Raw genomic sequence first — 26,491 nt, 5'->3', positions numbered from 1 at the left:
CTGATGATAGTTCCTCTTGAGATGTTTGCGTCATGATTATATTAATATTCTCATGCCTGTTGCTGTTCATAATGCTGTAAATCGTTCTTGAGAAAAAACCCCCAACACATTTTAAGTTTTTTCATGATATATAAATATATGTATGAACTACATTTAACAGAAGTATTACTGATCAACAACACTAAAACGAAGCTGTGTGTGCGTGCGCGGGTGTTTGAGAGAAAAGCTGTGATTGCCACTGAATATAAAGCAGCACGTTTCTTACAAAGAAAAAAATGTTTTTTTTTTCTTTTTTATGTTTCTGTTTCTCTCTCCTTTTTCTAACACCATTGAACCTAAAGGGCACTTTATAGATCACTCTGAGGTCATGTCACCTATTGTATGTCTTTTGTCATTAACTTGAATGTGATTCTTTTATTTTTTTTTCCATTCGGAGCACTTACCTGGTGCAATATAAATAGTCTGTAAATCTGGGCTGCTGCTATGGTAGAAAAAGTTGACGGAAGTGAAGCAGAGACTTCACGTCCTTTAGTATTCTCTATTTTCTCTCTTTTCTCTACCTTTTCCTCCCTTGTGTTTCCTCCCTCCTGTGATCCCACCCCTCAAACCGATTCAGTAAAGATTAGTCCTTTTTTAAAGAGGGTTTTGTTTTGTTTTTTAATGAATGACGGGAAATATCACTTTTGTTAAGATTCCACCACTCTCTGCAAGTCTTTGTGGTTCATTTAACTTCAGTCAAATAAAAATGAAACTTCTCAGAGTGTGTTGTTTGACTTAATATAACTGGACTTTAACATTCCTCATACTGGAAGTGGAAACATAGAAGAACTGTAAAAATACACGATATTGATGAAAGTAGATTGGTCCTGTGTAACATTAAGTTTTACAAACCCAACATTTGAAATCACAGACACTTGACTGAACTTTTAAACTATTCATTTCTTTTGAATATTCAGAAATATGAACCAAAATGAAACCTAATTTCACAATTACCCTCTGATGAATAAGTCGTTTGCCCTAGTGCAAAGTAATTAAGTACTTTTAAGTAGTGCACAATCTAAAACATGAACATCTTGCATGCATTGTTGACAAACCTACCAAACCACATGTAAAATATATATATTTAGCTCCACATCGAGTAGCTACATCATTAAAGTGTTGCTTGAAAAAGTACCTAGAGGACTCCTTCACATCTTAAACAGTCATGAGGGATTTTTGATATATATATGTTTTGTATCATAGATTCTATAGTGAAGAATCTGAACATGTTTTAACCGACATATTTCTTCACGGGAGGTCAAAGTTTTCAAAAGAGATGTACTCCCACATGAACAGGTGCTTGTTTTAATTCATCCACATTATAAATGAGTTCTTGAAGTCCAGCTTCCTTCCTGATCCAAATACTGTCTTGAGAAATTAATGAGACTTACAACTCCCCCCCCACCCCCGTCTGTCTTTTTTTTTGTGTGTGTGTGTGTGTGTGTGTGTGTGTGTGCACGTGGTGTGGTGAAGGGACCTCAGTTCATTCACACAATCGCAATCTAGGCGTTATCAGCTCCAAGGACAAGCAAATAAAAGCCACCCTGCCAGTCCGGGGACATTTTATCAAGCCCTCCTACCCTCGATCTGGTCACAAACAAACCAAGAGCCAACTCTTCTCCAGAGCTGCCGTCTAAAACATTCCACTTGCCAGAAAAAGATGTCACAAAGTGCAAATGAGAATAAATCTTAACATGATTGTTAACATAATCATAAGGAAGCACCAACACATTTCTTTGGTTTTCTGTAAAAGACAGTTTTACAGTCCGTCTGTCTCTGCTTCTATGTTACGTCACAGCACTGACCTTAATGAAACCCTGATGGGAAGTTAAAGTAATAACCTGGACCAACAGTGGATGATAATAGTTGAAAACATTAACTATTGTAATAGTTAAAGTTTTCAACTCTATTGTTGCTCATCTGCTAAGTCTCATGTGGGCAAACTTGTAAAATGTTTGATTTTAAAGTCTAGTCATTCATCACGTATAATAAAAAGGAAATTCCTCAGCATTATTCCTCAGTATTCATAACAGAGTTTCAATAACGCTTAATAAAAAGAGCCTAATTGACTTGTTAACTTCTTACTATTAAACACAAAATGCTGTCCTAACATACAGACATTCACTGGATGAAGTATTTTAAATGGAGTGCTGTGGTGATTTGATTTTGTAAATGGAGAAAAGAAAATGCAGGTTTTCCTGAACATTATTTACTTTCAGATAAATACAGTGAAGATTTAACTTATGGAAGTGTGTTGACTTGACTTTGACATGCTTTTACTTCATGAGTGTCTAATTTTACACAACCTCTTCCTGCTGGTTGTGTACCTTGCTGTTTTTTGGCCCCTGGCTCCACCAAACTCTGTATCTTATTACATACATTACATTTTCCAGTTCGTTCTTTTATCAGGAACCATCACCTGAGTCTGTTACATTCAGCTCATGGTGACTTTTAGTGAAACCTTGGTATTAAGGCCCTGTTGCTTCACCAGGACAGTTTTTTGGTCTCCCCCTCCTCCACCCCTCACCCTCTACCTCTGGTCAGGGTCGATCAATACTTCCCCTGTAGCTTATCACTAATGTGGAACTGGCTGTTTGTCCGATCCTTGCTCTGTCTACATAAAGACTTGGATGGGACAGCATCAAACCCAAATGCACCACATATCACCTCGTGAACCTGCAGCTCCGGACGCACTACTGGACTTTTAACTGTTTGGAAAGACTCAGAGACAAAGATACGCTGGTGCGAGAGGGAAGGAGCAGACAGGAGAGAGTAGCTGGGAGACTCAGAAGCAGGAGAGGGTATGAATGAATGAATGAATCTGGAAACAGGATCCACTGTAGAAATTTGAGGTGAGTTGGTTGTTGTCTTGCAATATGTCTGAATCCTTTAATAATGTTTTCATCTCACACTTTTATTAATAAAGCTGGAAGTTCATGAACTATGATACATTTAACAACTCTTGGTGCCATTTTCAGCTCACAAATGTTGTGTAATATAGTTAAAAGTAGAAACAATAAAGATGTATAGAATCTAGAGTGACTTACAGTCTGAACCAACTCTATTTTTCAACCACATTTTTGAAAAATGTATGAAAATATTTTTGTACTGTCGGGATCTCACAGGTGTTCTTTTACTCTCTCACACACTCTCTTATTCACACACACACGCACGCAGCTGCAGTCATCCCCACAATCAGTAGAAAAAGACATGACCGGACTTTGGACACTTTGGATAAGCCTTGTGTATTTACTCAGCATTACTTTCCCTATTTTCTATGGTTTACTAGATTTTTCATTTGTGTTTTATTTTCGGCATATTGATGGTTACAAGATTAAAGTGCCACATGGATAATCATAGATCATAGCTTAGTGTGACTTTCACAGACAGCATCTCACATCAACACCACGTGTACTTTAACGTTATCTTTTGTGTCTTTTCTCACTTTCCCTCACTCCATTGCTTTTTATTGATTCCACACGTCACCAAACCACTTTCTTTTTCTTAAACCAGGTCATCCATCCACCAGTCTGTCTTAACAACCTCTCCGTCTGCAACATCTACAGTAAATGCTGTCCTCCAGAGCTGTGGAGTGTGACAATGGTGTTTGTGTCCTTTGTATCAAACGCCATTATCACACTAAATAGCTACAGTGTGAAAAGGACCTCGATATGTTCCTCAATTTCTTGGTTTGCTTGAATTTTTTTTATTATCAAATTCTTTATTATTTCTTTTTTTTCACTATTTTCTTTTTGTCTTTTGTTTGTTTTGTGGCTTCTGTATAATCTGTATTTCCTTTTTTTCAGAGTTGTAATAGTTTCCTAATTCATACAAAAGTCTAAAAACATGTCTCCATCTCCTGGCAGTGCCTACAGCTCGGGACATATTACACCATGCAGGAGGGGCAGAGATGAAAATAGAAAATAGCACTGTGTTGATACATCATACATGATCTTGAGCCTCTGAGTGTGACCCACTTACTTTAGTGTTTGAGGTGCTAATTTGCTGCTGGAGACCTTCTCCTATAAGTATAGATAAGAATAGATGACCCATTTGTTTGAGGGTGTTGTCATGATTCAAACTTCTTCAACATGTAAACAGAACATATAATTTAGACACTTGTACTACTATATAGAGTGAACCATATCACATTAAGTCATAATGTTAATTTTATAAATATACCTTCAAATGCAGCCCTATGTACAAAGACAAACTGATTTAATTATAATCATATTCACAGACACATGATGCAACACCCCCCCTCCCCCAAAACCTGTAGGTCAGAGGTCCCATACAACAAATGTGAGTTGATAAATCAAATAAAGCATCTTCAACCAGCAACATCTCTTTAATAACAAAGATCGCCTGTTTGCTTACACATTGGCCGCAGATGCAACCCGAGAGCCATGACATCAATTTGGGTCAGGGATTTAAATGGCAGCGATGAGAGCAGGACAGAGAGGCTTATTATATCGAGACCGTTTGAAATTTGCAGTTCAATACCTTACATGCTATTGAGCTCCAATGGACTGTGTATGCAAGTAACTCTGGATGTAAGGTTAGTGTGGTGTGAATACTGGGTCCAGTTTTACATGTCTTTCACTCGGTTTGAGCTGGACCGATACAGTATAGATCCTTTAAATGATGCCAGACATTCGAAACCAATTTAACAAGCAGAATTGACCCAGATAATAAAAACGACAAATCAATAAATCTTCACATTTTTCAGTGAATACATTCAAAGGAGCTTTACGTGTACAAAATGTCTTTGTGTTGTCTCCAGAATAAAAAATATGAGCTCATCCTGAATCAGTGTCTTTACTAAATGAACAAACATCATAATAATGCAACATTAAACTGAATAAATGCAAACCAATCACATTAAAAATGACCCACTCATACTGTGTAACTGAACCCAAAACAATACATGTCCTCCACTGTGTGTATTTTATCATACAACCTACTTGAAAGACATTTCCTCTAATAAGTTAATTAACAAGTTCATTAATTTAATGAACTAATAGTTTGAAAACATCACTGAAGTAGAAAAACAAGAAAAACTCTGCATTGATCTGTAAAGGAAAATCATCAGTCGCACCTCATTAATAAATCAATCTCTAAGACATCACAGTTCAACACTGTCGACAAACTCATCATTCTCATCATCATGTTCAAGTGTTTGTTACATTTGTCACAGTTTTTCCCAAAAAACTAAAAACAAAGCTTCCTCCCATAGATTATAAATCCTCTCTCATACAGAGACCATCTCTGGTGAAATCTTCATTAAAATAAAATATATCAAATGTTCAACATGAGATGAAGCAAAAACTTTTATGAAACAACGGCCGCTGGTTGTGTAACAGTTGCTCCCTTCAGAATTAAAATATGTCTGTTTCCTCCAGGATCTGGCCTGATGGAGCCCAAAACTTTGGGCATCTTTCCTCTTTAACGGGCCAAACTCTGCATGACGAGGTCCAACGTGAGAGAAGCAAATCACCAAAAAACCTCACAATGAAACCCGTAGTCCCATGATTCTCCTCCTATTATGACTTGCCCTTCACTGTTGGCCCAAATGTTTTCTTCTTGGGTGCAGCAGAGGGTTGCGGTTTGGGTTTCGGAGCAGACGTAGGCTTTTTAGGTTTGGGCTGCAGGGATTTGAGGCCCAGGATCTCACAGTACGTGTTGCACTGGTGCAAGGCTTTGAACTGGTCAATGAAGGAGGTGGCACAGTTTCCTTTGAAGCCCTTATATCTAAAAAGAAATTATTATTAATACACCAATTTGCATGTATAAACAATTTGCATCAATTATGGTCTCAAAAACAATACTCACCCTTTCTTACAGGTGGCTATTCCCACATCAGTAAGCTTCATTCCCACCCCTGAAAACCCCAAACATCAGACTGATATTTAGTCCTCTAATTTGTAATTTTAAGTGCAGATAAAAACATTTTGAACACATTTCAAAATTTCAAATTTTCCATGTTTTCCCAACCTTGCATGTCAGTAACCAGCAGGTTGCCCTCAGTCTTGTGGTAGACCCAGTGCTGGAAAGCACAACATTTCTGTCCTGCCTCCGAGTCATGTCTCATCAGGTTGATCTCTTTGCCGTCCTTCACCGAATACTTGACGAAGTCACCGATCAGCTCCTCCTCCAGTGTGGCGTACGGGATGTTGTTGGATGGACGGTGAACCAGGTAGATGGGAATGATCCTAGTGGAAGCATGAAACAAAATGGCTTGAGCTGAGGGCATTTTACATTATTCTAAAATATACTATGAAGGCAAATGTGCTGCTGCAGAGAGTTTTGTTGTGTGTTGAGTTTGCAGCTTGTCGTGTGTGTCACTCACTCTGGGATCTCCCCGAAGGCTTCAACAGACTGGGCTGCCGTGGTGTACGCCTTGATGTACTCTCTTGCTGTGTTCTGGACCTGGCACTCCTACACAGCAAAAAGTCAATTACAATACATTTACTTTGTGTATTAGAGGATATCTGGAGAGGATGATAATTCATCTGAGGAAAGCCAGCTATGCTTTTGTATGCCAGTAATAGAAGAGATCTCATAAAAGCTTGGACTGTGATTGCTAGGTATTTTAACTCAGAGCTGGATGATTAACATATTAAAACATAACCAAATCACAGTGTCACATGTTGGATATTATGTATGTTTTGGGGCACTAATGGTTATACTTTCTGTGCGAATTCACAGAAGGCATTTTAGTGGAACCGGGCAAAAATGTCACAAAAAAAAGTGTTGTTGTGCACAAAAGTCAATACACATTTGTGTCACTTTCTGAGCATTTTATGTGATATTTCAGATTTTGTCATGAAATTAATATAAAAAGATATTGTAAAACCGCTAAAATCATAGTTTAATTATTTCATTTCATTCCATAATTCCATGTAATGTGATACTCACAAATAGGATTTTGTTATACACATAATGCATTTATACTATGCATCAGCACTTATATTATACATCCTGTGACGTTCTTACCTCTACAGCCAAGGTGAAGTTTCTCTGAACGAGCTCGTCGTTGTTCTTGGTCCCGTAGCTGATAGCATTGTGTACTTTGAGCACACAGGAGTGTCCAGGTAGTGACAGGGGTATCTGACCCGCCTGCAGCTTGGTCCGGAAAGCCCGCCGGTGCATCCCCTCCCCAAAGTGAACCTTTTCAGTGATGATGCTGGCAGGTTGGTTCTCTCCAAAGTGTTGGTCAGCCAGGAAATCCTCTTTGAAAATCAGCCTGGAGCAGTGGACATCCTCTTCTTCACTCCCCACCTCTACAGGGGCAGCTAGAAAAAAAAAAGACAGAGACAATGTGTCATCTGTTATCTGTCGTACTCCAAAACAAAAAACTGGGAAGTAATAAATTTTGTTCTGAGATCACAACTCACATGAGATGGTCTTTGGAGATGGAGGGATGACAATCTCACTGAGCACTGTAAAAAAAAGGGTAAAAAAGGATACACATTCTTTAACTGTACATGTTTCTTGTCCACATTCAAGATAGTTGCTACAGTTAAGTCATGTTTTATACCTTCATATGTGAGCAAGTATTCCAGGGTGACTGATCCATATAAACTGGTGAGCTGACACTGGTACTTTCCCAAGTCTTTGTGAGAAGCGTTGGAGATGGTCAGTGACACTCTGCTCTCGTCCCCTGCACTTCACAGAGAGGTACAGTGTCACAAAATGCTCCACACAAAAACAACTAGTCTCTATACAACAACCCTCTGGCATTGGATCTGAACTTAATCTGAAATTTGGATTCACTGTGACATTTAATTATGTACATCATGGCAATCCAGGGTCCTCTCTGAGCCAAAAATATGAATTGTGTCTGCTGATATTTGACTGTTTTGGTTGCTCCTCTTTTTGAAGAATGTTCATGCTGACTAGAGTATTCTGCAATTGAAGCTATAGATAGATATGTGTAGAAGGTACAGGTTACACAACTGACTGCTGTGCAAAAAGTGGTAGATTTAAAGGAGGCAAAATGTAACGCCGTACTTTATCCTTCCTCAAAGTATTGCATAACAGATTTTTCTGCCTACGTTCCTCCTACGTCTTACATGATTTGTCCAAGGACCGTCGGAAATTTGAAACTCTGATGATAATTTCTATTTTTACAGTTTCTGGCTATAAATAATGTGATTTTGGCCATTTTTTAAAAACAACATGCCATTCAAACCCGTCGGCAGGTTTAGAGGATTAAGTGAAAGTATTGTGTAAATATGTCAGTAGAATTTAAGAAAATCCACTGTAAAAATCATGTAAAATTTAACTAAATACCTTCTCTTGATCTCTGCCAGGACAGTACCCCCTCTGCTCCAGGTGACAGTGTAGTGGGAGAAGACAGCCGCAAACTGACACCACAGGCACAGACTCTGGGGGTCCCCGCTCACTGACACCGCCTGGATGGGCTGCACCACCTTGGGTTCTGCTGACATTATCACATGCTTTTATTATGAGGTGAAGAATATGTGTTTAAATGCCATCATGCAGGAGAACAACTGGAAAACTGCTCTTGTGTTGATAATGTGCAGAAAATGGTTTATCCTTTACCTTCTTTAGGTGGGACTTTCTGTTTGACCACTTCACTGTACGCCTTCTTACGAGTTGCCCCGGCATCTACCTTGGGCTCCACTCCCTTCGCCTGGATAGAAACATCTGGTTTCGGTAGTTGAGACTCCAAAGCATTGACAATCTTCCCAAACTTATCCTTGGACAGGCGTCGTCTTTTAATAATATCATCGTTCAGAGGACTGGAGTTTTTCGGCTGGTGGTCTTTATGATCTGAATGATGCGGAGGTTGTTCTACATGGGGAGCTTTAGCCTCTGGTTGCTGGGGCTTTTTCTCAGAACCGTGGGACTGATCACTTTCCTTTTGAGCTTTCCCAGCTTTGGCCCCGAGCTTGGCCTCAAACATATCAATCCGTCCTTTTGCAGTCTTTGGTTTCGCTCCATTCTCCACTTCGACCGCTGACTCTCCAACACTTTTCAGTCCTGTTGCATTCTGAGCATGTTTCTTCTTCTTCTTGCCATGTGGCTTGCTTGGAGCCTTCTCAGTTGCCACACCGGTCTCAGTCACCAATGTATCCTCCTTGTCCTCGAGCCCGGCTGGAGTGTTCTCGCTGGTATGATTTTCTCCAGTAAGAGGATGAGTTTCTTGCTGTTTGCAGACCTGCTGGGCTGAAACATGGTGAGACAAACTGTCCTGTTTCTTGGAAGCTTGTGCACCATGATGATAACCAGCTGACTTGTCCTTTTTGGAGCGTGTTTTGCTCTCTGAGGTGGACTTGTGGGTTTTGTGAGGCATCTTTTCAGCTGTTTTCTCCCTCAACTCGGCCCTCTCAAATTTTACAGTAGAGGGTTTTGCAGCTCTGGAGACAAATGGGTCATTTAAATCTAAAGTGATGAATGCAACACGGTTCTTCTCTGAGATGATGAAATCATCCGCAGGGACCGCAGCCAAGTTTGATAGTTCTCTACTGAGGTCATTGATGTCCTCAATTGTTGTTTTTCTCGCAGTGAGGAAACACTCTGCAGTGTCACCAGTGAAGTCCAGTCGCCCCTCTGGTGAAGATTTCTCAGAAGAATCTATTGTATTTTCCTTTTTATGAATCAACTCTTCATCACCTTCCAAAGATGGTTTGTCAGTAATCCTACCACAAGGTTGTACGTGACCATAACCGAGGTCTCTGTTGTCATTGAGAGACCTTTTGGCACAAGTTTTATCTCCTTGCAAACTTCTGCTTGTCCGACAGACGAGGGAGGAGCCGCTGCCGAGGGGAGCTAAGGGCATAATAAACTTGGGACTTCCCCACTGTGGCTCCAGCTGACATGCTCCTTCGAGGTCTGGTGTGTCCAACGACACGTGAGTGTGAACATTGATATGCTGGCCAGGTTGTGTGTCCACACCTGGCACGTATGAGTTTGTTAGAGTGTGTGTGTTGAGGAAATGAAGCTCCGGTGGAGCTCCGGTTCCTTCACTATCAACCTCAGCTGGCCCACAGCACCTTTTAGCTTCTTGCTCGGCCACTGAGCCCGGCAGGGAGACACTGTGTTCATCCGTCACTTCACACAGTCCATCTCCAGAGGGCTGATGATGAAAATGGACAGATGATAATAAAAATGTGAGCTAATTTTGACTGAGATACTTATTCACAAGACTTTCAATCCTCATACACTTGAGTATAAGACTTTCAGACTCCACTGAGACGGTCATATGATAGTATATATAATAGTATATATAATACTGTTAAAGCGCTGGCATGAATATCACTAACAGGTGCTTATTTTAAAGGCAGATACAAAACATACGATTTCACATCTTTTTAATTCTTCTGTTCAACACGTACCTTTCTATAGAGTCACAAAGCAAAAGTTTATGAAACACCATGCTCCTATATCCAATCCCACAGTCCATACATCCTGCATGCAACTGAAACCTACACTGTGGCTGTTATAAACGAGACCTCCAGCTTTGCCTGGTGCATCTAAGCCAATCAAAAGCAAGTATCCTAGGCCCACGGACCTGTCGGCATCCTGATCCTGGGTTTTTAAAGGAGATGCGGTGGGAATGGGTGTGTTAAAGGGTGCACAAGAAGAGAGAGAGAGAGAGAAAGAGAGAGGGCAAGGGAGGGTCATGTTTCATTCCTCAGCTGTGCTCTCCTCTCACCCCTCCACCCTGACACGCCATGGATGCATGCTATTATCATTGAACTCTCAGCTATTATTAGATGCCATTTCTGTCCATCTGAAGTTTTCCTCTCAGTTTCCTTCAGCACACACACACACACACACACACACACACACACACACACACACACCTGTCAGTCTTTGAGATGGGAGCCAAAGGACTTATCAGAATCGAGCCGGCGTGAAAGTCAAAATGAGTGGCTCCGATCCAAAGCAAGGCGACAATACTGATGTCTGATGTGTGGTGACAAACGTGGACTTCACTCTCAGGACTACTCTACGTACCTCCTGACCGGCTATCAATACTGTAGGTATGAAAACAATGACAAGGGCAGGAGCGGGAATGTCTCTTAATGTTCTGGCCATGTTTCCAATAGAGCATGACTGATTTATGTGTTGGCCAGCACGACTGATGTGAAGGTGATTGCTGTTATTCTCTCTATCGTGAAGGGTGAATCTTTCCACTGCTCTCTCTCTCTCTCTCTCTGCTACACACTTCAGAGAAAGTTGTGTGTGTTTTTAGAATGTGTGGGCAGGCATACGTGTGTGTGTGTGTGTGTGTGTGTGTGTGTGTCTGTATGTGTGGGACCAACACACAGGAAAAAAACATACCGTCCCCAAGTTTAGTTGTAAAATATCCACTCATGTTTCATGCTCTTCACATAAACTTTCCACCTGTCAAACACTTTCTCAATTGTATGTCATAATAAGTCTGCATTTTACAACACACAAGATAATAATAGATAGAGATCTCATCTTACCTGCTCAGTTATTACCTCTGAAGGTGCATTTTCTCCCTCCAAATCTGTATCCTCTGTTATATTCAGTATGATCGGATCTTCTTCATTGCTGATGAAAAAGTCTGCCTCAAAGGCAAATCCACCAAAGTGAGAACAGTCCAGATCAGCAGAAGAAGTAGATCCAGGGATCACATCTCCACCGTATCCTCCAGGAGAGGCCACCGCAGCACAGGATGATCCCAAGTATGAGTGCTGGTGTGTGGGGCATGGAGAGTGCTCAGCCTGGCTGATCTGGATGGTAGGTGTTGAATCACACAGGGATTCAATGCTCTGGGAGCCCTCTCTGTCTTGGAGCTCGGGTCCTGCTGCAGCTTCCAGGCACAAAGAGAGACAGCTCTGCCCAGAGAGGACGTAGCTCTCTGGGATGTTTTGTGCCTCTAGAGGCTGATCCTGGACACCCATGGGTGGCTGCGATTGTGTCTGCAGTGCTGTCTCCTGACCCTTTCCTTCTTTAGATGTCTCTGTGTCTATATGAGTGTTTACCTCCGCGAGTGCCTGTGTCAAAGCATCTATCTCAGCCCCTATCTCTGTGAAGGCAGCTGTGAAGTCCTCTGGTGGAGCTGAGATGATACTAGTCCAGTCTGAGAGTGCACTTGCCCAGCTGTCCACTGAAGACCACCTCTCAACCGGTGGCCCCCAACCTCTAGTGTCATCGCCGGACCAGCCAATCCCCTCGCTGCCATCGGGGTTGTAACCTGACACTTGTGTCTCTCCTGCTGGGAAAGACAAGTCACCGGTGGCCACGAGCCCTCCTTGCATCACTGAATGACCTCTCTTGCCCAAAACATCCCTATCTTCTGTATCCTCACCTGCCAGATACTGGCATGCGTCCAGCCACAGCTCGATGGGGCTGTCGCTTCGCCGTGGTTGGGGGGTTAAGTCAGTGACCTCTGCTTTCCCTTGTCTCGCATCATTTACTGACATCAAGCCTGCCTCATAGGCATCCACAGCAGGTGGTCTTATCCTTGTATGTTGGCTCACGTCTGACTCATAGTCCGCCATAGCTTGTCCCTGACTAGAGCCATGATGACATTGTGCCTCCATGTTTTCTGAATCACACATCAGGACATGTGTATCGGGGTCAGGGTCTGTCTTTTTTGCCCCTGTTTGTGATAGTGGCTGGTGTTCAGGACTTTTAATCTCCTGGAGATCTACGTTCGGGCTCAGGATGACGTCCTGTGTCTCACTTTCAAAGATATAAAGGACTGACTCAGTTGCTGTAGCTGTGTCACTCTCTAAACTATCTGACTGATGTGATAATGGCCTTAATAGATAAGTGGCTTGAGTGTGTTCAGAGCTGAAGCTGGAGAGCGGTTCAGTGACAGGTGGCTCCATCAAACCCTCAGAAGTAGACGACATTGCCCCAAAAGGTTGAAGAGTACTATTTTCTTGTATGAGAGAAAAGGAGAGTTCTGCTTCTTGTTTAACGTAAAACTCTGAAAAAGATCCCGATAGGGGGGAAATAAGGTCATGAGAGAGGTGAGGTAAAAGAGCCTCTGAAAGTGACATGTTACAGCTGGATGATAAAGGCTTCAGACAGACTGAGTCATCGAGGCGTTTGGAAACGTTTGATAAAGGCTCAGTGGATTTGTCAGTGGGGTCTGAGAGACCGGACACAGTCTCTGCTCCTGTCTCGTATGCAGACAGCATGTTTTCTGTGGCACACTGCAGAAGAGAAAGAGAGTCTAAATCCCCAGTTTGACTGTCTGTAAGAGCTGGTGGTGACTGCGTTCGGTCATCCGTGCAATGGAGTGACAGATCCATCGGTGCTTCTAGTTGTGCTGCTCCAGGAGACTGTCAGCAGCAAAGTCTCCCGCTGTCAAACAGCAACTTCAGGCCAAGTTTTGGGACAAATGGCATTAAGTTCTGCGCACACATTGTTTGTGCCTGGCTTCTCTGGTGTAATTTCCTCCTCTGGGTCCAACTGTATCCTTGTGTTTTTAGATTCAGTACCTGCAAAGCAAAGCATTATCAGAGAATTAGAATATTTCACAGTTAAAGTTTCACAGTTAAATTGCAAAACTTGAAATGCCAGTGAAATAATCTCTGATCTCACGTGTATATTCACCTCCTCAGTCTGCATTATTTGAAACGAGACCCACTATCTCCCTCTAGCTGTTTATTTTAGTTGCAGGAGACATCCCTTTAAATGGCATGTTGCATCTATTTTAGAAGCTTTTAAAGGACACTTGACATACCTTATCAACAGGAAGCCTTCCTGTTGTTTTTACTTTGTAGCTGATAAAAGCGTCTGGTGTGTGGTGCAGACTACACTCTCCAATTTCTACTGTCCGAGGGGCAGTAAAGTATGCATAATCTATATTATCAGTATATTATCATACACATTCATATATGAGATCATGCATTTAACAGTGTGATTCACTGAAGTGTTATTGATCTTTTACACAGTCTTGTCTAGTCACTATAACCTATTCACCCTTACTTTAAGCCCTTAGAGCTGAAAGTTATTAGATGTTGATTATTTGTTATCTCTGGCATTACTCATCAGTTCAAGGGCCTACATTTCAGTACATGATATGGTAAGGAAGGTACAATTAATTAATTAATTAATTAATTAATTAATCTCCAGTTTTGTGCAGAATTATGAATGTTTCCGCTTCTCTTTTGTTGGCCTAAAATGGTAATTCAAGTGTTTTTAAACATGGGCCCTATTTTTACATATTTTGGGATCTAAATGACTAGTAGGTACAAAAAGGTTTGCAATTGATCTGGTAGATCACCTCAGCCGGCAGCCGCAAAACGGGCTGCAATGTAATCCTTGGGGGGCAACTGCGCCCATCAAAAGTATGTCCACTAAAAGTGCTTGTTTTTGCCAGTGACAGACTAGGATTGTTGAGTGTGTTTCACCAGAAACAGAAGTCTCGCTCTGAAATCTCGCGAGAGGTGAGTTGTTGCAGGAAGACGAAGGTGAAAACGTGAGTCAGTAAGTAATCTGACTCTTAGATTTCAGCTACAAACATTTAGGATGACTGTAAAAGCATAGCTGTGTCTTAGAAGCACCTCTCTTAAAATCACTAAAATGTTGCCCACTACCTGACGTATGTGCAGATGCCTGATACGAAGTGTTGAAAGGGGACGCTTCAGATCATGCACCCTGATATACAAGACTGCAGGAGGGGAACTGGTGGCACAGACTCCGGAAAAATACCAGTGCATCTTCACCCATGACCTGCATTTGTCACATTCCTGCTGCAGTGAAGGACACCTAGCCGAGCCCTCAAGCCTGAAATGTTTACTACTGAATACAGATCCTAACTGAACATAAACACTTTTCACACAATTTTCAGGCTGCAAAAAACATTAAAACCCAGACAAAATTCAAGTCTTAGAGTTAAAAGTCATTGAACGAATGTTTTATAAACGTGATAATGTAATTGTTGTAAGTGTGTGTCAGTTTCAATAAATTTCTGTTTTCCTTAAATGAATCCTGTTTGGCTCCATATTTAAATTTGATTATGGTGTGCATGATAGGCCATATATCTGAGTTGTAACCTACTTCTAGAGACACTTTGAAGTTTTAAATTGAATAATTGAATAGAAATCAATCTCGTTGGTATGTTTGATTAGCACATTAGATCGGGCTTGATCTGTACTGACATTAAAAAACAACAAAGCTGTCAGCACCTGCGTGACTGAGAGCAAGAACGCGTAATCCAATTTCATCTTGACTGTCTGTGCCAAAATATATCCATCTCTCAGTCACACAACACCCCCCAAAAGCCTGCTGCATCTTTAAAGCTCCTTTATGTGAACAACTTGCTTGAAAGATGTGAGCTCAAGGACCTACTGAGTAAATCTGAACACAGTTTTGAAAATAACAACACAAGTTGCCTCAAAATACACAGGCTTTCTCAACACTGACAGCCACAAATGAGCTAAACTAAACAAATATTTGCCAAAATTCAGTGTACTTGTAAATCACTTTAAGGAATGAACTCTTGTGTTTAAGTGTATCATGCAGCACAGCAGTGTGTGTGTGTGTGTGTGTGTGTGTGTGTGTGTGTGTGTGTGTGTGTGTGTGTGTCAACCTATCAGCAGTGTCATAACAGATGAAGCAGTGTAATTAACAACATTTACCATTCCCAAAGAAAGAAAGCCACAAACAAACGTCTAAGAAGTTACCTCAGCGCTGAATCACACATGATTAAAGTATCATTATTACATGAGGCATTAAAACAGTCGTCTGACTCTGTGAAGGGGATTTTCAGCCATGCATGTCGTACGTACCCTTTTCAAAGCCGTGTGGTTGAGGATATAGACCTATGATGTAGGACTTCAGTATGAGCTCAGGGCAGTGCCGGCGGTCTCGGGGTGTGAGTCTATTTTTAACTGTTGTCCCCCGCAAGTACAAAGTCAGTTACCTGATATTGTGGGCATGTGCCGATCTTGAACATTTAACACTCGATATCTATATTTACAGGCTGTTTCAGTGTCCAAGATTTGGACATGTGGTTGTTTAATGGATGAAATTTAATTAAGGGGAAGTTTTTGACTCTTGCCAGTGATAGAAATAATGAGAAACTTTTAGGCATACACACACTGGAGTAATAATTAAGGTTTAGATAGTCATTTTGCCTAAATTAGACATCCTGTATGCAGAGAAAATTTTTTATTTGTGTTCATATAAATGTTTATTTTACTCTCCAACTCAACACAGTGTGGCATTGACCAGCTTGTTAATTATTTCATTAAGTTATAGAAAAGAAATAAAAGAAAATATTGACAAACCGCTTATACTATAAATATATATATATGTATAGATATGTATATATATATACATGAGGCCGTTTCCCCAAACACACCTCAAAGCTTTGCAAGAACTACTTGAAGACCAAAGAAGACCAAGGAGTCCTGACTGTCATGGACTTTCCTCCACTGACCTCAACCCCTGAACTGCTGAATTAGGGTACTGGCACCTTTTTTGGTCCAATTCAGGCACTGCCTCTAACTGCTCTGGCAGAGCAACAATGAACTGTTGTCAGTGGCCAAAACAACATAATGAGGCCAGATCTTTTCTCACCCTGGCGTGACAGTGATTAAAAGTGACTTTGCCTCTCATTTAGCCAAATTACTCATCTCGTAAGCAGTGAACACAAGCTAATCCCAAATGACATCGACGGCAGGTCAGTTTCCAATAATTTGAATGGTCCAATGATTCTTATTTAGTTGGAAAGTGATAATGACAGTCATGATGACCTGCGCGTCTATTGTGCTATTTATTTGTACTTGAAACAATTATGCTTTGACTTGCCAAGCTCCCAGTGTCCATAGATACTTTATAAGTGTACTTTCAGTGAAGTCACATGATAGTGCTTTGATTCTGAAGGGGATTTAAATGAATAGTTTTGGAAATACGTTTAATTGACACCGCTCTCATGTCTGTACGCTAGTCATGAAGCTACAGCCAAAAGGTGGTTAATTTTGCTTGGCATAAAGCCTGAAAGCAAGGAGCCAGACAAACCGTTTCCTCCTGTTTCCAGTCTTTATGCTAAGCTAAGCTAACCAACTGCTAGCTTAACATACAGATATGAGAGTGGTACTAACCTTCTCATCGTACTCTTGCCAAAAAAGAAAATAAGCGTACTTGCCAAAATGTCAAAACATTTCTTCATGTTTCAGAGCACCAACTTGACTTCAAACCTTGAAAAAGGTAGGAAGCTGTTCAGGAGTTTACAGAGTTGAGTATAAACGGTGAAATACAGTCACTTGATGCACCTTTTTACGACCTAAAGCAGTATCTTGTTACACTTCACTTCTTTTTTAAACACCGCTCATGTCTGTTGCATATAATTACACATTTGGATAAACGTAATAACTTCTTGGAGAGTCTGTTTAATTCTTTTAGGGAATTTTCTCGAGATCATAACATTTTCTCACACCTAGTTACTTCATGCCGTGCTGTTATCCTGCTTCTTGACGACTTTCATTGTCTTATTTCTATACATTGCTGTCTTGCAGCTGTCTTTCTACTTTCGTTCGGGCCTTCTTTCTTGTTCATTCTTCCCCAAGACCAGATGCTTATTGTCACAAAATCACAATTTTCATCACCCTTCAATGCTTTATTAAAAAAATACCTTTTACACTTGAGAAAACTCAAGATGGAAAACTCATTTGTTTGGATCAAAACATTGTTGCTTTGTTTACTTCCTTGTATATCTTTCAGAAAACCGCTCACTAAATGTTGTTTCATAATGACGCTGAGGGACAGTTTTGTAACCCAGAGTAATTTGTGGCTCTTACATCATTGCTCCTGTAACAGGTGAGGGGAACAGATGGTTTTACTGCCTTTCAAATCACCACATTGTAAATAGTGTGTTTAACAACAGAGACCCTCCAATAAAACAGGAATGTCTCAAGGCTGAATTTTAAAGAATAAAAAAATAAAACAGACTATTTATGACTATTCTTAGCTACTACTTCTCTGAGAACACTGACAGCCCTCCAGCTACTTTGACAAAGCACTGTGTGAAGTCACTATTGTTGAGTGTGTGTGTGCGAGAAATCAGTGACAGGTTTTATGAATGAATACCCCCCCCCCCCAAAGGGTTTAATTTATCATTACGAGAACAATAAACAGAGGAGGATGAGGATACAAACCATTAAAACGGTGTCATGTCCATTTGCTCTTTTCATGCCATTATGCAACACTTGTGTCTGCACACCTGTTTCTGTGGTGGCATATAAATCTACTGAGCAACAGATGGAATATTATTGGTCTATTGGTGCATGTGTGAGTGTGTGTGTGGGAGTTACTGTGTATAACTTTGCATTTGATCTTACTGTGTTTTCTTTCAGGGCAGGTTTATTGTAATGAAACTACTTTGTACATTTTATGAATAAATAAAAGAGAGAAATGTAGTTAAACCACTAAAATAAAGCTTAAGTCTCAATGTGTCACATCACCTGACTGACCATCACATTAACTGAGTCACCAAGCACCAGGACAGGGCCTTCATGAGGCGGGGTACAACAGTATGTTATATCTTTTAAATGCAGGTCTAAATATGGAATTGCGCAATGTAAAACTTATCTAGCAGCAGCACTAACAACAGTATGAGTATTTCAAAGTCATTATTTCAGTATAAACTGTGTCGTTGTTGAATAAGTCTCAAACATGTTGCACCATCTTGAGCATGTTGTTGTGGGGTTTTGGATTGGACGTGGCCCCATGGACTCTTGTAGTCATAGTGAGAGAAGTGTCATCTTACCAGAGCAAGATGTATTTTTACACCATGTTGTTGCCCAGTCTGCTTCAGCCTGGCGTCTGGCCTCCTTCCCTAAACTCCCCAGACAGGACCAGGTGGAAAATGGTGCTGCACATGTAAGAAGTGTGCGTCACAACCATGTTTTGTTTGTGTGGGTGCGTGAGAGAGTCAGCTTAAAGGATGCTTTTTCCATAGCCAATTAAGGCAGGAGGGCCATAGCAGGCAAATGAAAGATGTGTCCACCATGACAAAGTGTTATGAAAGAAATAGCAAACCATATTTGGCATTTATCACACCAGTGAACACATAGTGGTCGAGCCTAAACTATGAAATAAAACGGAGGCACATTGAATGCTGAAATTATGGCAAAAATTCTGGGAGAAATCGTATTGTTTTTTGTATTGTATCTCCGTCCTGGTGTCAAACATGATATGTGGAGGAGGTTTGAACGATTTATACGGACATTATCAACAGCTGTCACCCCCCCAGACAGCAATTTACAGTAACAGTGTTCCATCATGCTGATTTTACAACATTACTCCAGTGAAAATCACCACATAAGGAGTTTGTTTCTGTGTCAGCGACGGAGATAAACAGTGGCAGAAGGATCAAGGTACTTCTTTGAGGCTGTTCACCGAGCATCACTCAACTTAATACAACGCACAACAGAGCACATGCTCAGCATAACTCAAGTGCTTGGATGGAAACATGGCTGGGTCTTTTTTTCGTCATCAGAAACCGAAAACCTTTGTAGTGATCTCATCAGCAGAGTCAGTGTCACTTGTAAATTCTGACTCACTGCCATGGAAAGTGCCATGAAAATTTATTTGTGTTGTCTTCGCCAGGACTGTTAATAGGAGAGGGAGGACGGCAGGGGAATACGATGAACTTTGAGTCACAAGGAAGCCAGGAACACTAGTCTTGTCCTCCGCAAGAGGGCAGTAGTTTTTATTATATCTTAGTCCTCTTTTAATTACTCACAAACTGAAATTAGACTATGCAAAGAAACAGGAACAAGTTATATCACGCTATTTTCTTTCTGCATGAACAATTGACATTTCCTTAATGAAGATGGTGATTTAAAGTAATTAGGGAACTTCTCCAGAACAATGTGACACCAGAGATGTTGGAGTAGATGTTGGCAGCATCTATGATCGTAATCCTGGTCTTTCCAAAATCTCGATAAGATCATCTGTCCAGTTAACAAATTACAAAATAAATAAAATAAAAGACTCGAAAGGCCTCATGTCAGAATTTTATTTGGAATTTAAATAACTTCTTGTCATCCCACTGTTGAAAATTCTTGCCACATTTCTCCACAATTATTTGTCCTTGCAATTGTTCCTGTCAGGCTGTCAGCAGAGAATCAGTGGTGAACATATTACATCTGTGAAACCATTTACATGAAAACCAATTCAGTTTTTCAAAATATGGACTTTTTTTCCCTCTCAAACTCTGCACTCCTGATTTGTTGGTGTTATTGCGTCTGGGAGCTGTTAATTACAAATATCATCATTATCACTGTGAAGGTTGATGAATGTGTTAATTCACATTATTTCTGTGTGATATGCAGGATATTATCTTAATCAACACTCTCTTTTTTTAAAGAAAGCGAAATTGAACAAGAGCACTGGCACACACAGAATATAAGATTTGAGGTGTTAACAGGGTAAGTCTTTTGTGTGCTGACTTGTCTCTATGCACTGCTCCATTTCAGGAGGAGGTACGGCTTCTCAACCAGCACAGTAAACACGTAGCTCACCACCAGCGTGAGCACCAGGTGGCCCAGGAACAGGTACATCTGAAGAAGACAGGAGACACACAATACATTAAGTTAAAAAAGGTATGGAGAAACAGCCAAGTAATGGTCAAATCTGCACACAGATTTGATGAAACTGAATGAAATGTGCTGTCTGAAGTAATTACAAAGTTGATGTCTGTGTAGTGGATTGGGGTCTCTTGCAAGCCAATGTAGAGGATGATGAAGACAGGATGTGTCAGATAGCAGGCAAAACTAATGTTGGAGAGAGGAACCCAGAAACTCAACGACAAGAGGCTCTTGATAAAACCTGGAGAAACAGAAGAAAATGTAGCAGATTTTTTATACATATTTCTGCTTTCATGTATAAAAGTATAGCTTTTACTCACATTTCACCTAACAAAGAAGTGTGCAGACATAATACTACTGTATTTGTATCTATATTTGTTAAACCAAATCATTAATTTGGTTTTGTATGCTGTAAAGAGGTAGGTGAGGGTTCAAATCTATTGTTTTAAGTATTGCTTAGGCTATAAATAATTGAACCACACATTACTGTATTATAATGTGGTCAATCATTGACCAACATCAAGAGTTTTGAATGCAGAAGAAACAAATACTTGAATATTTGTTCATATTTGCTTTTCCTGGATATGCTATTTGTTTACCTCCGTAACCCCCCTCACAGGCCAGTATGATCCAGGTCACAGCCAGAGCCCAGAGAGGTCTGTGCAGTCCCTGGTAGAGGGCATGTGGCACAGATGGATAGGCGGGGGTCTCCCTGAGGATGTAGGCCAATCCAACCAACACAGCCATGAGTGACAGACAGCAGAACCAACCAAGTGCTGCCTGCCACTGGAAAAACAGCAAGACACGATAAGCGCATCAGTGTGATGGCAGCTTAATTGCTTGCATTTGTACAGAGTCTGTTTGGCTTGATAATGTGGCAGGGATACCTGTCAATGAAATAAAGATGTTCTCACCTTTCGCTTTAACAGCTGATCTTTCTTTGTTGTCAAGTATATTCCAGTCAAGATCCCTATTAAAAACGGCCCATACCTTGTGTAGGGTTTCACATAGTAGTACAAGACATAATTCTCAGATGTCCTGCAAAATAAAGAAACAAACAATTGTAATGGCTATTTGGCCTTTACTCTCTTTTACACTGGATTTCACAGTATAAAAAGTATAAGCATCTAATTCACTTTACATTTCAGGCATTTGATTCCTAAGCTGTTTGCATTAGTACTAGATCATCATCACTAAGTCTTACAGTGTAGACGGCTGAAAGACTGGCAGCTGCATGAGTGCAGTTATAACAGCACTGGCCACAGTGGTCATCAGCAGAAGGCCTCCAGCAATAACTGCAAACAAACCTCTGTTTCTGATAAAGACAACGAACAAAAATACAGAACTAGAGTGGTTATGGTGTGAAATGGCCCCAGTGGTGGCCATGATTCAAAAATGTATTTTATTCAAGGTAGAAATCTGATTTAACTGAGGACTAAAGTTTTTTGTTTTTATTTAGAATTATATGAAAGGACATACAGTCTGTAGAAATAGACCAACAGAGGAGTGGTGGCGTAACACTGAAAGTCCAGAGACAGGTACCATGTCCAAGGAATACACTGAGGAGAGTTTGGGAGATAAAATGTTAAGAAATAGGTCAGTATAGAGATATGTCCAAAATATCAGGTCTGAATCACTGCTTAAACTTACTATCTCGTGGACTGGGAGGAGATTGCTTATCAACAGTAAGTTAGCCCACCAGTAAGTCTTACAATCCATCACTGTATCTATAAATGGGAACCAGTAAGGTCCCCACTGGACCAGAGAGATGAGGCCAATGGTTAGACACATAATAAACAGATGCAGTGGTTGAATCCTGTAGCAAAGGAAAAGAGACAAAGAGAATTCATATTTACATTAGTTTTAGATCACACATACAACGAAGAGCTTCTAAATCCTTTTTTATTGCCACTGAAAAAAAGACACTGTGACACAGATCGATGACCATAACTTAATTTGGTGAAATGATCAACAAACGGTACCTTTTAATCCTCTTGAAGAGGTAGTTTGCCACCAAACTGGGGCTCAGTTTGTCTTCAGCCCTGTCAATGGAGCCCAGCAGAGACCTTGCACTAAGCAGACCCCTACAACACAAAAACTGATCTTGAAACTTCTCAAACTGGCAACTCACAATACAGTTTTTACAGACACACCGTGGTAAATCTGTCACTGATTAAAACTTTGTGTTGCTTCAGTCTCACCCAAGCAGTAAAAAAGTGTCCACAGCTAGAAAAACAGGTCCACTGATGGTAAGCACATACAGAGGGCTGCTTTCAACTGTGTTCTTCCAGTTTTTGTAGTTATCTGCAATATAGACAATGTAAGAATATGTAAGTAGCTGAATGACTTGCAGACTGAATGAGAAAGTGGCAGTGACAGTGGCATACCCAGGGTGTTTATTACGGGGAACTGTGCGGAGTGTCCACATATGATCCATAATAGGCTGAGAACACGGATGCCATTCAGGGAGGAGTAGCCTCCTCCTGGGATGGATGAGGAGGTGCTGAAGACACCCTGGCTGGTGGTTTGTAGAGAGAACACCTGAAGGCACCGGTACACACAGCTTCGAGGAAAACACAGTGGTGTGTGGCCGGTGCTGTCTACGAAAGACAATGTCTGAATATGAACACAATCTATAGCTTACTTTTGCAGAGTATATTAAACGTTTCGGTGCTCAGTATTTACTTATCATCTGCCCTCTGCAGTTGATCTTCCAACATGTACTCACATGTAAGTACACATTGTACTTACTACCATTTTCCTCCGAAGGGCTGCTATTAATTTCGTTGCTGGAGGAGCCATTGGTTTTCAGGGTCCCATAAAGGTTGAGGCCGGTGTTCAAACAGGAAGACTCTGCTGTCGGTCTGACCTCTCTGTTGCGTTGCCACCTTATCAAAGCTGTAAACAGGGTAGCCGCAAGAGGAATTGCCACCATTACACAACACACAACCCTGCAGGAGAAAAGGTCATTTGTTTTAGGTGAAGACTCACCAATGTGAGGGTAAAAATAAAGAACGTCCAATCATATACTGACAGGCAGGTGAGATCTGATGCATCTGGGGCAATAGTGTTGGATAAACAGTGGGTCATGATCATCTCCTGAGTGGACTGATTGACCAGGATGGGAGGTAACGGAGGAATGAGGGACGTCTGACCAAACTGAAGTCTCCCTGTTAAAAAAGATGAAACAAGTCACAAGTATTGGTATTGGACTGACCGAATGCTATTAAAGTGAGTCCCGAGAAAACTGATTTTAAAATCACTGACCGTACAGCACCAGCATTTGCACCTCCTCTTCCACACAGGAGTCAGGAACACAAATACCCACAAAGTACTGGACTGTTCCCTACGATAGTAAAAACACTTTGTTCAAAATCAAATTTTTGTCACTGGATGACATTTTATCTTCTATAATTATTATTTTTTTGTCGTTACCTGCCTCAGGAACACCTGGCAGTACTGTCCAGAGAAGGTGGGAGCGTGAGCAGAGCGACACTGCTGCAGCAAGCCAGGCTGGTTGGCGTTACCTCCTTCAACGTTGCTACCCATCTTTCCAAAAGCATCATACACTGACAATACAAACAACAATGCAACTTAGTGCAAAGAACAAAACAGCGACTGATTTAAACACCCTCATATAAAAAAGAGACTGAATTCTTAAAATAAAACATGCAAAATGTGATTTTGGTGATTGATTGTGATTGCACAATAATGTTATCTGCTTCCTTGATTCAACAATAAATACTCTTTCCAAAACCTATTTAAAGTTCTAACAAATTTACTTCATATAAGTGAGGTATGGCTTAGTATTTTAGACTATATAATAGTGATATATTGCAGTATAATCAAGTGATAAATGTCATTTGATTCAACACAAGTTTTCTTTGCTATACAATGTAAAAGATAAAACTTTGTAGACATAAAATAAATCTCAAAAACAGAAACAGAAAAAATTCAATAATACAAATCCAAGTAATTCAAACTCAGAACGTTTAACAAATAAATCTTATTATTTCTTATTTATTACTTGAGAAAATGCAATAGGGTTTATATCTTAGAAAAAAAACTACCACTGTCATTTTAATAAAAAGATAAGAAGATTTTATTTGTCTCATAACAGACACGTTACTTCGTTGTCTTCCCCATTATTTATCTAGCTGCCTCAAGTGAGTGAAACAGCGCCCCCCTGGGTTCTAACGGCTGGTCAATGACAGCCGCTCTTTGTGGTCAAAAGTGGCATTGCACCCTTACCGAAGGCAAGACAGGTGTAAGGTGGCATATTTTGATTACCAGTTAAGTATCAAACTATCAGTCGCGGTCAACATAATGCTACTTTAAAACCCTGAAAGGACAGGTCTCTGGAAAGGAAACATAAAAGTAAACTTTGAAGCTAGTCATACTCAGGCCTTGTAAGAAACACCAGAGAGTTCATATTTAAATGAAACAAGAGTTAGCTTGTTTGTCAGTGTTGCTAGCTACCGTGTTTTTGTGAGACTAGTTAGCTAGCAGCTACTGAGAGAGGAGATAAGGAGTTCTGTAAGCAAAACAACTAAAAGACCATCTGAGCAACAAGTGTGAGGACATTTTATGACATAGATGTGGACTACTTCATCGTCATGGTGAGTCAGATACACCCTCTGTCTGTTTGTCTCGGTATCTGTCTGTCTCCCTAATGGTTAAATGTCTCTCTGTGGTTGTCTGTGTGTATTAGTCTATTTGTGTGCTGTGCAGTTGTTATGGGGATCATATTATGGACATTATCCTGTTTGCTTGGACAATGAAGCTGTTGTGTCATTATAGCGTGCTGTCCACATAGACAGCTGGCACAGCTTTAAATTATTGTAATCTCTCAGATATTATATTTACAGGTTGTTCATTCACCAGCTCATGTATGTAATTTGTGAATAGGCCTGAGGAGGAGGTCTGCTAGTTCCTTGTGACAATTCATTCATTCCTGTTTTTTTTTTTTTTTTTAAAGCTGTGCTGTATTATAGTAATACTAATAATAATGATAATATCCTTTATTTGAATAGCACCTTCCATACACAAAATACAGCTCAAAGTGCTGTACAAAATAAAGAAGACGAGCAAACCATTTAAAGAACAATTAAAATTAAAATAAATTTTAAATAAAAAACACTTAAAAACAATCAAATCAAATAAAGTAATATATATATATGGCAACATCATATTAGCAATTGCAATCCTTTGAATATGCTTGGTTAGCATTACTAAGTAACTACAATAATTCTTGTAGGCCTACATCTAGATAAGACACATAGATAAGACTGTTTAAGTCATGTATTTGATACATGCAAAGATACTTTATGATGTGAACGGTAGGCCTACTACAAATCTCACATTGTGGCCTTTCTTGGCCCCAGTCTGGCCTCTCTAGACTCTAATGACTCTACAACATACAGTAAGAAAAAGCCTTTCAAAAGTCAGAAACACTTACTGAAAGCAGCATATTCCTTTGGCCTGTCCTGGTTAATTTCCCATAGGAAAGTGTTGGTATCCTCCATACATCTTTGAGACACAGTCAAGACCTGTGTGTTTTCCAGTGCTACACTACACTCTGCAAACAGAAGGAACGCCACCCAAGTCAAGGCCATTTTTTTTTAGGACTGACTGCATCTTTTTAGTGGAGAACGTGTTTAAATAACATCGGAGGGAACACATCATCATCAAGAAGGTAGCGTGAAATTCATCTTGCATGGGATGGATAGAAAAACTGCTTTGGCAACTGCAGGTCGTCCCCACCTGGTTTTCTATATCAGGTGTGAACAGGATTTGGTTACATGAGGATGAGAGGCTAACAAAAAAGAAGAAAGTGGTAATTATGTCACCACACAGGATCGACATAATTAGAGTGCAAATCTAGTTATGAGGGT

The 26,491-nt window shown here is 40.5% G+C and overlaps 2 protein-coding genes across 2 annotated transcripts; both read right to left on the bottom strand.

Moving 5' to 3' along the window:
• Positions 1–5,433: 5,433 nt before the first annotated feature.
• alpk2 (alpha-kinase 2) lies at positions 5,434–13,307 on the bottom strand. Its single transcript, XM_070925249.1, has 10 exons — positions 11,505–13,307; positions 8,608–10,144; positions 8,335–8,482; positions 7,580–7,707; positions 7,437–7,481; positions 7,036–7,334; positions 6,389–6,477; positions 6,034–6,251; positions 5,872–5,920; positions 5,434–5,790 (listed from the first exon to the last, which is right to left on the bottom strand). Exons 1-10 carry the CDS (start codon positions 13,305–13,307, stop codon positions 5,583–5,585), a joined length of 4,524 nt encoding a protein of 1,507 aa, XP_070781350.1. The 3' UTR covers positions 5,434–5,582.
• Positions 13,308–20,465: 7,158 nt separating this feature from the next.
• oacyl (O-acyltransferase like) lies at positions 20,466–26,122 on the bottom strand. Its single transcript, XM_070925085.1, has 15 exons — positions 26,056–26,122; positions 24,033–24,166; positions 23,865–23,943; positions 23,632–23,767; positions 23,352–23,548; positions 22,985–23,197; positions 22,799–22,901; positions 22,580–22,681; positions 22,248–22,413; positions 22,077–22,156; positions 21,802–21,912; positions 21,512–21,635; positions 21,197–21,383; positions 20,696–20,838; positions 20,466–20,570 (listed from the first exon to the last, which is right to left on the bottom strand). Exons 1-15 carry the CDS (start codon positions 26,120–26,122, stop codon positions 20,466–20,468), a joined length of 1,947 nt encoding a protein of 648 aa, XP_070781186.1.
• Positions 26,123–26,491: the final 369 nt, after the last annotated feature.

Source organism: Enoplosus armatus, chromosome 18, assembly GCF_043641665.1.
Source record: "Enoplosus armatus isolate fEnoArm2 chromosome 18, fEnoArm2.hap1, whole genome shotgun sequence".
Lineage (NCBI taxonomy): Eukaryota > Metazoa > Chordata > Actinopteri > Centrarchiformes > Enoplosidae > Enoplosus > Enoplosus armatus.
This window is presented reverse-complemented; position numbering and strand designations above follow the sequence as displayed.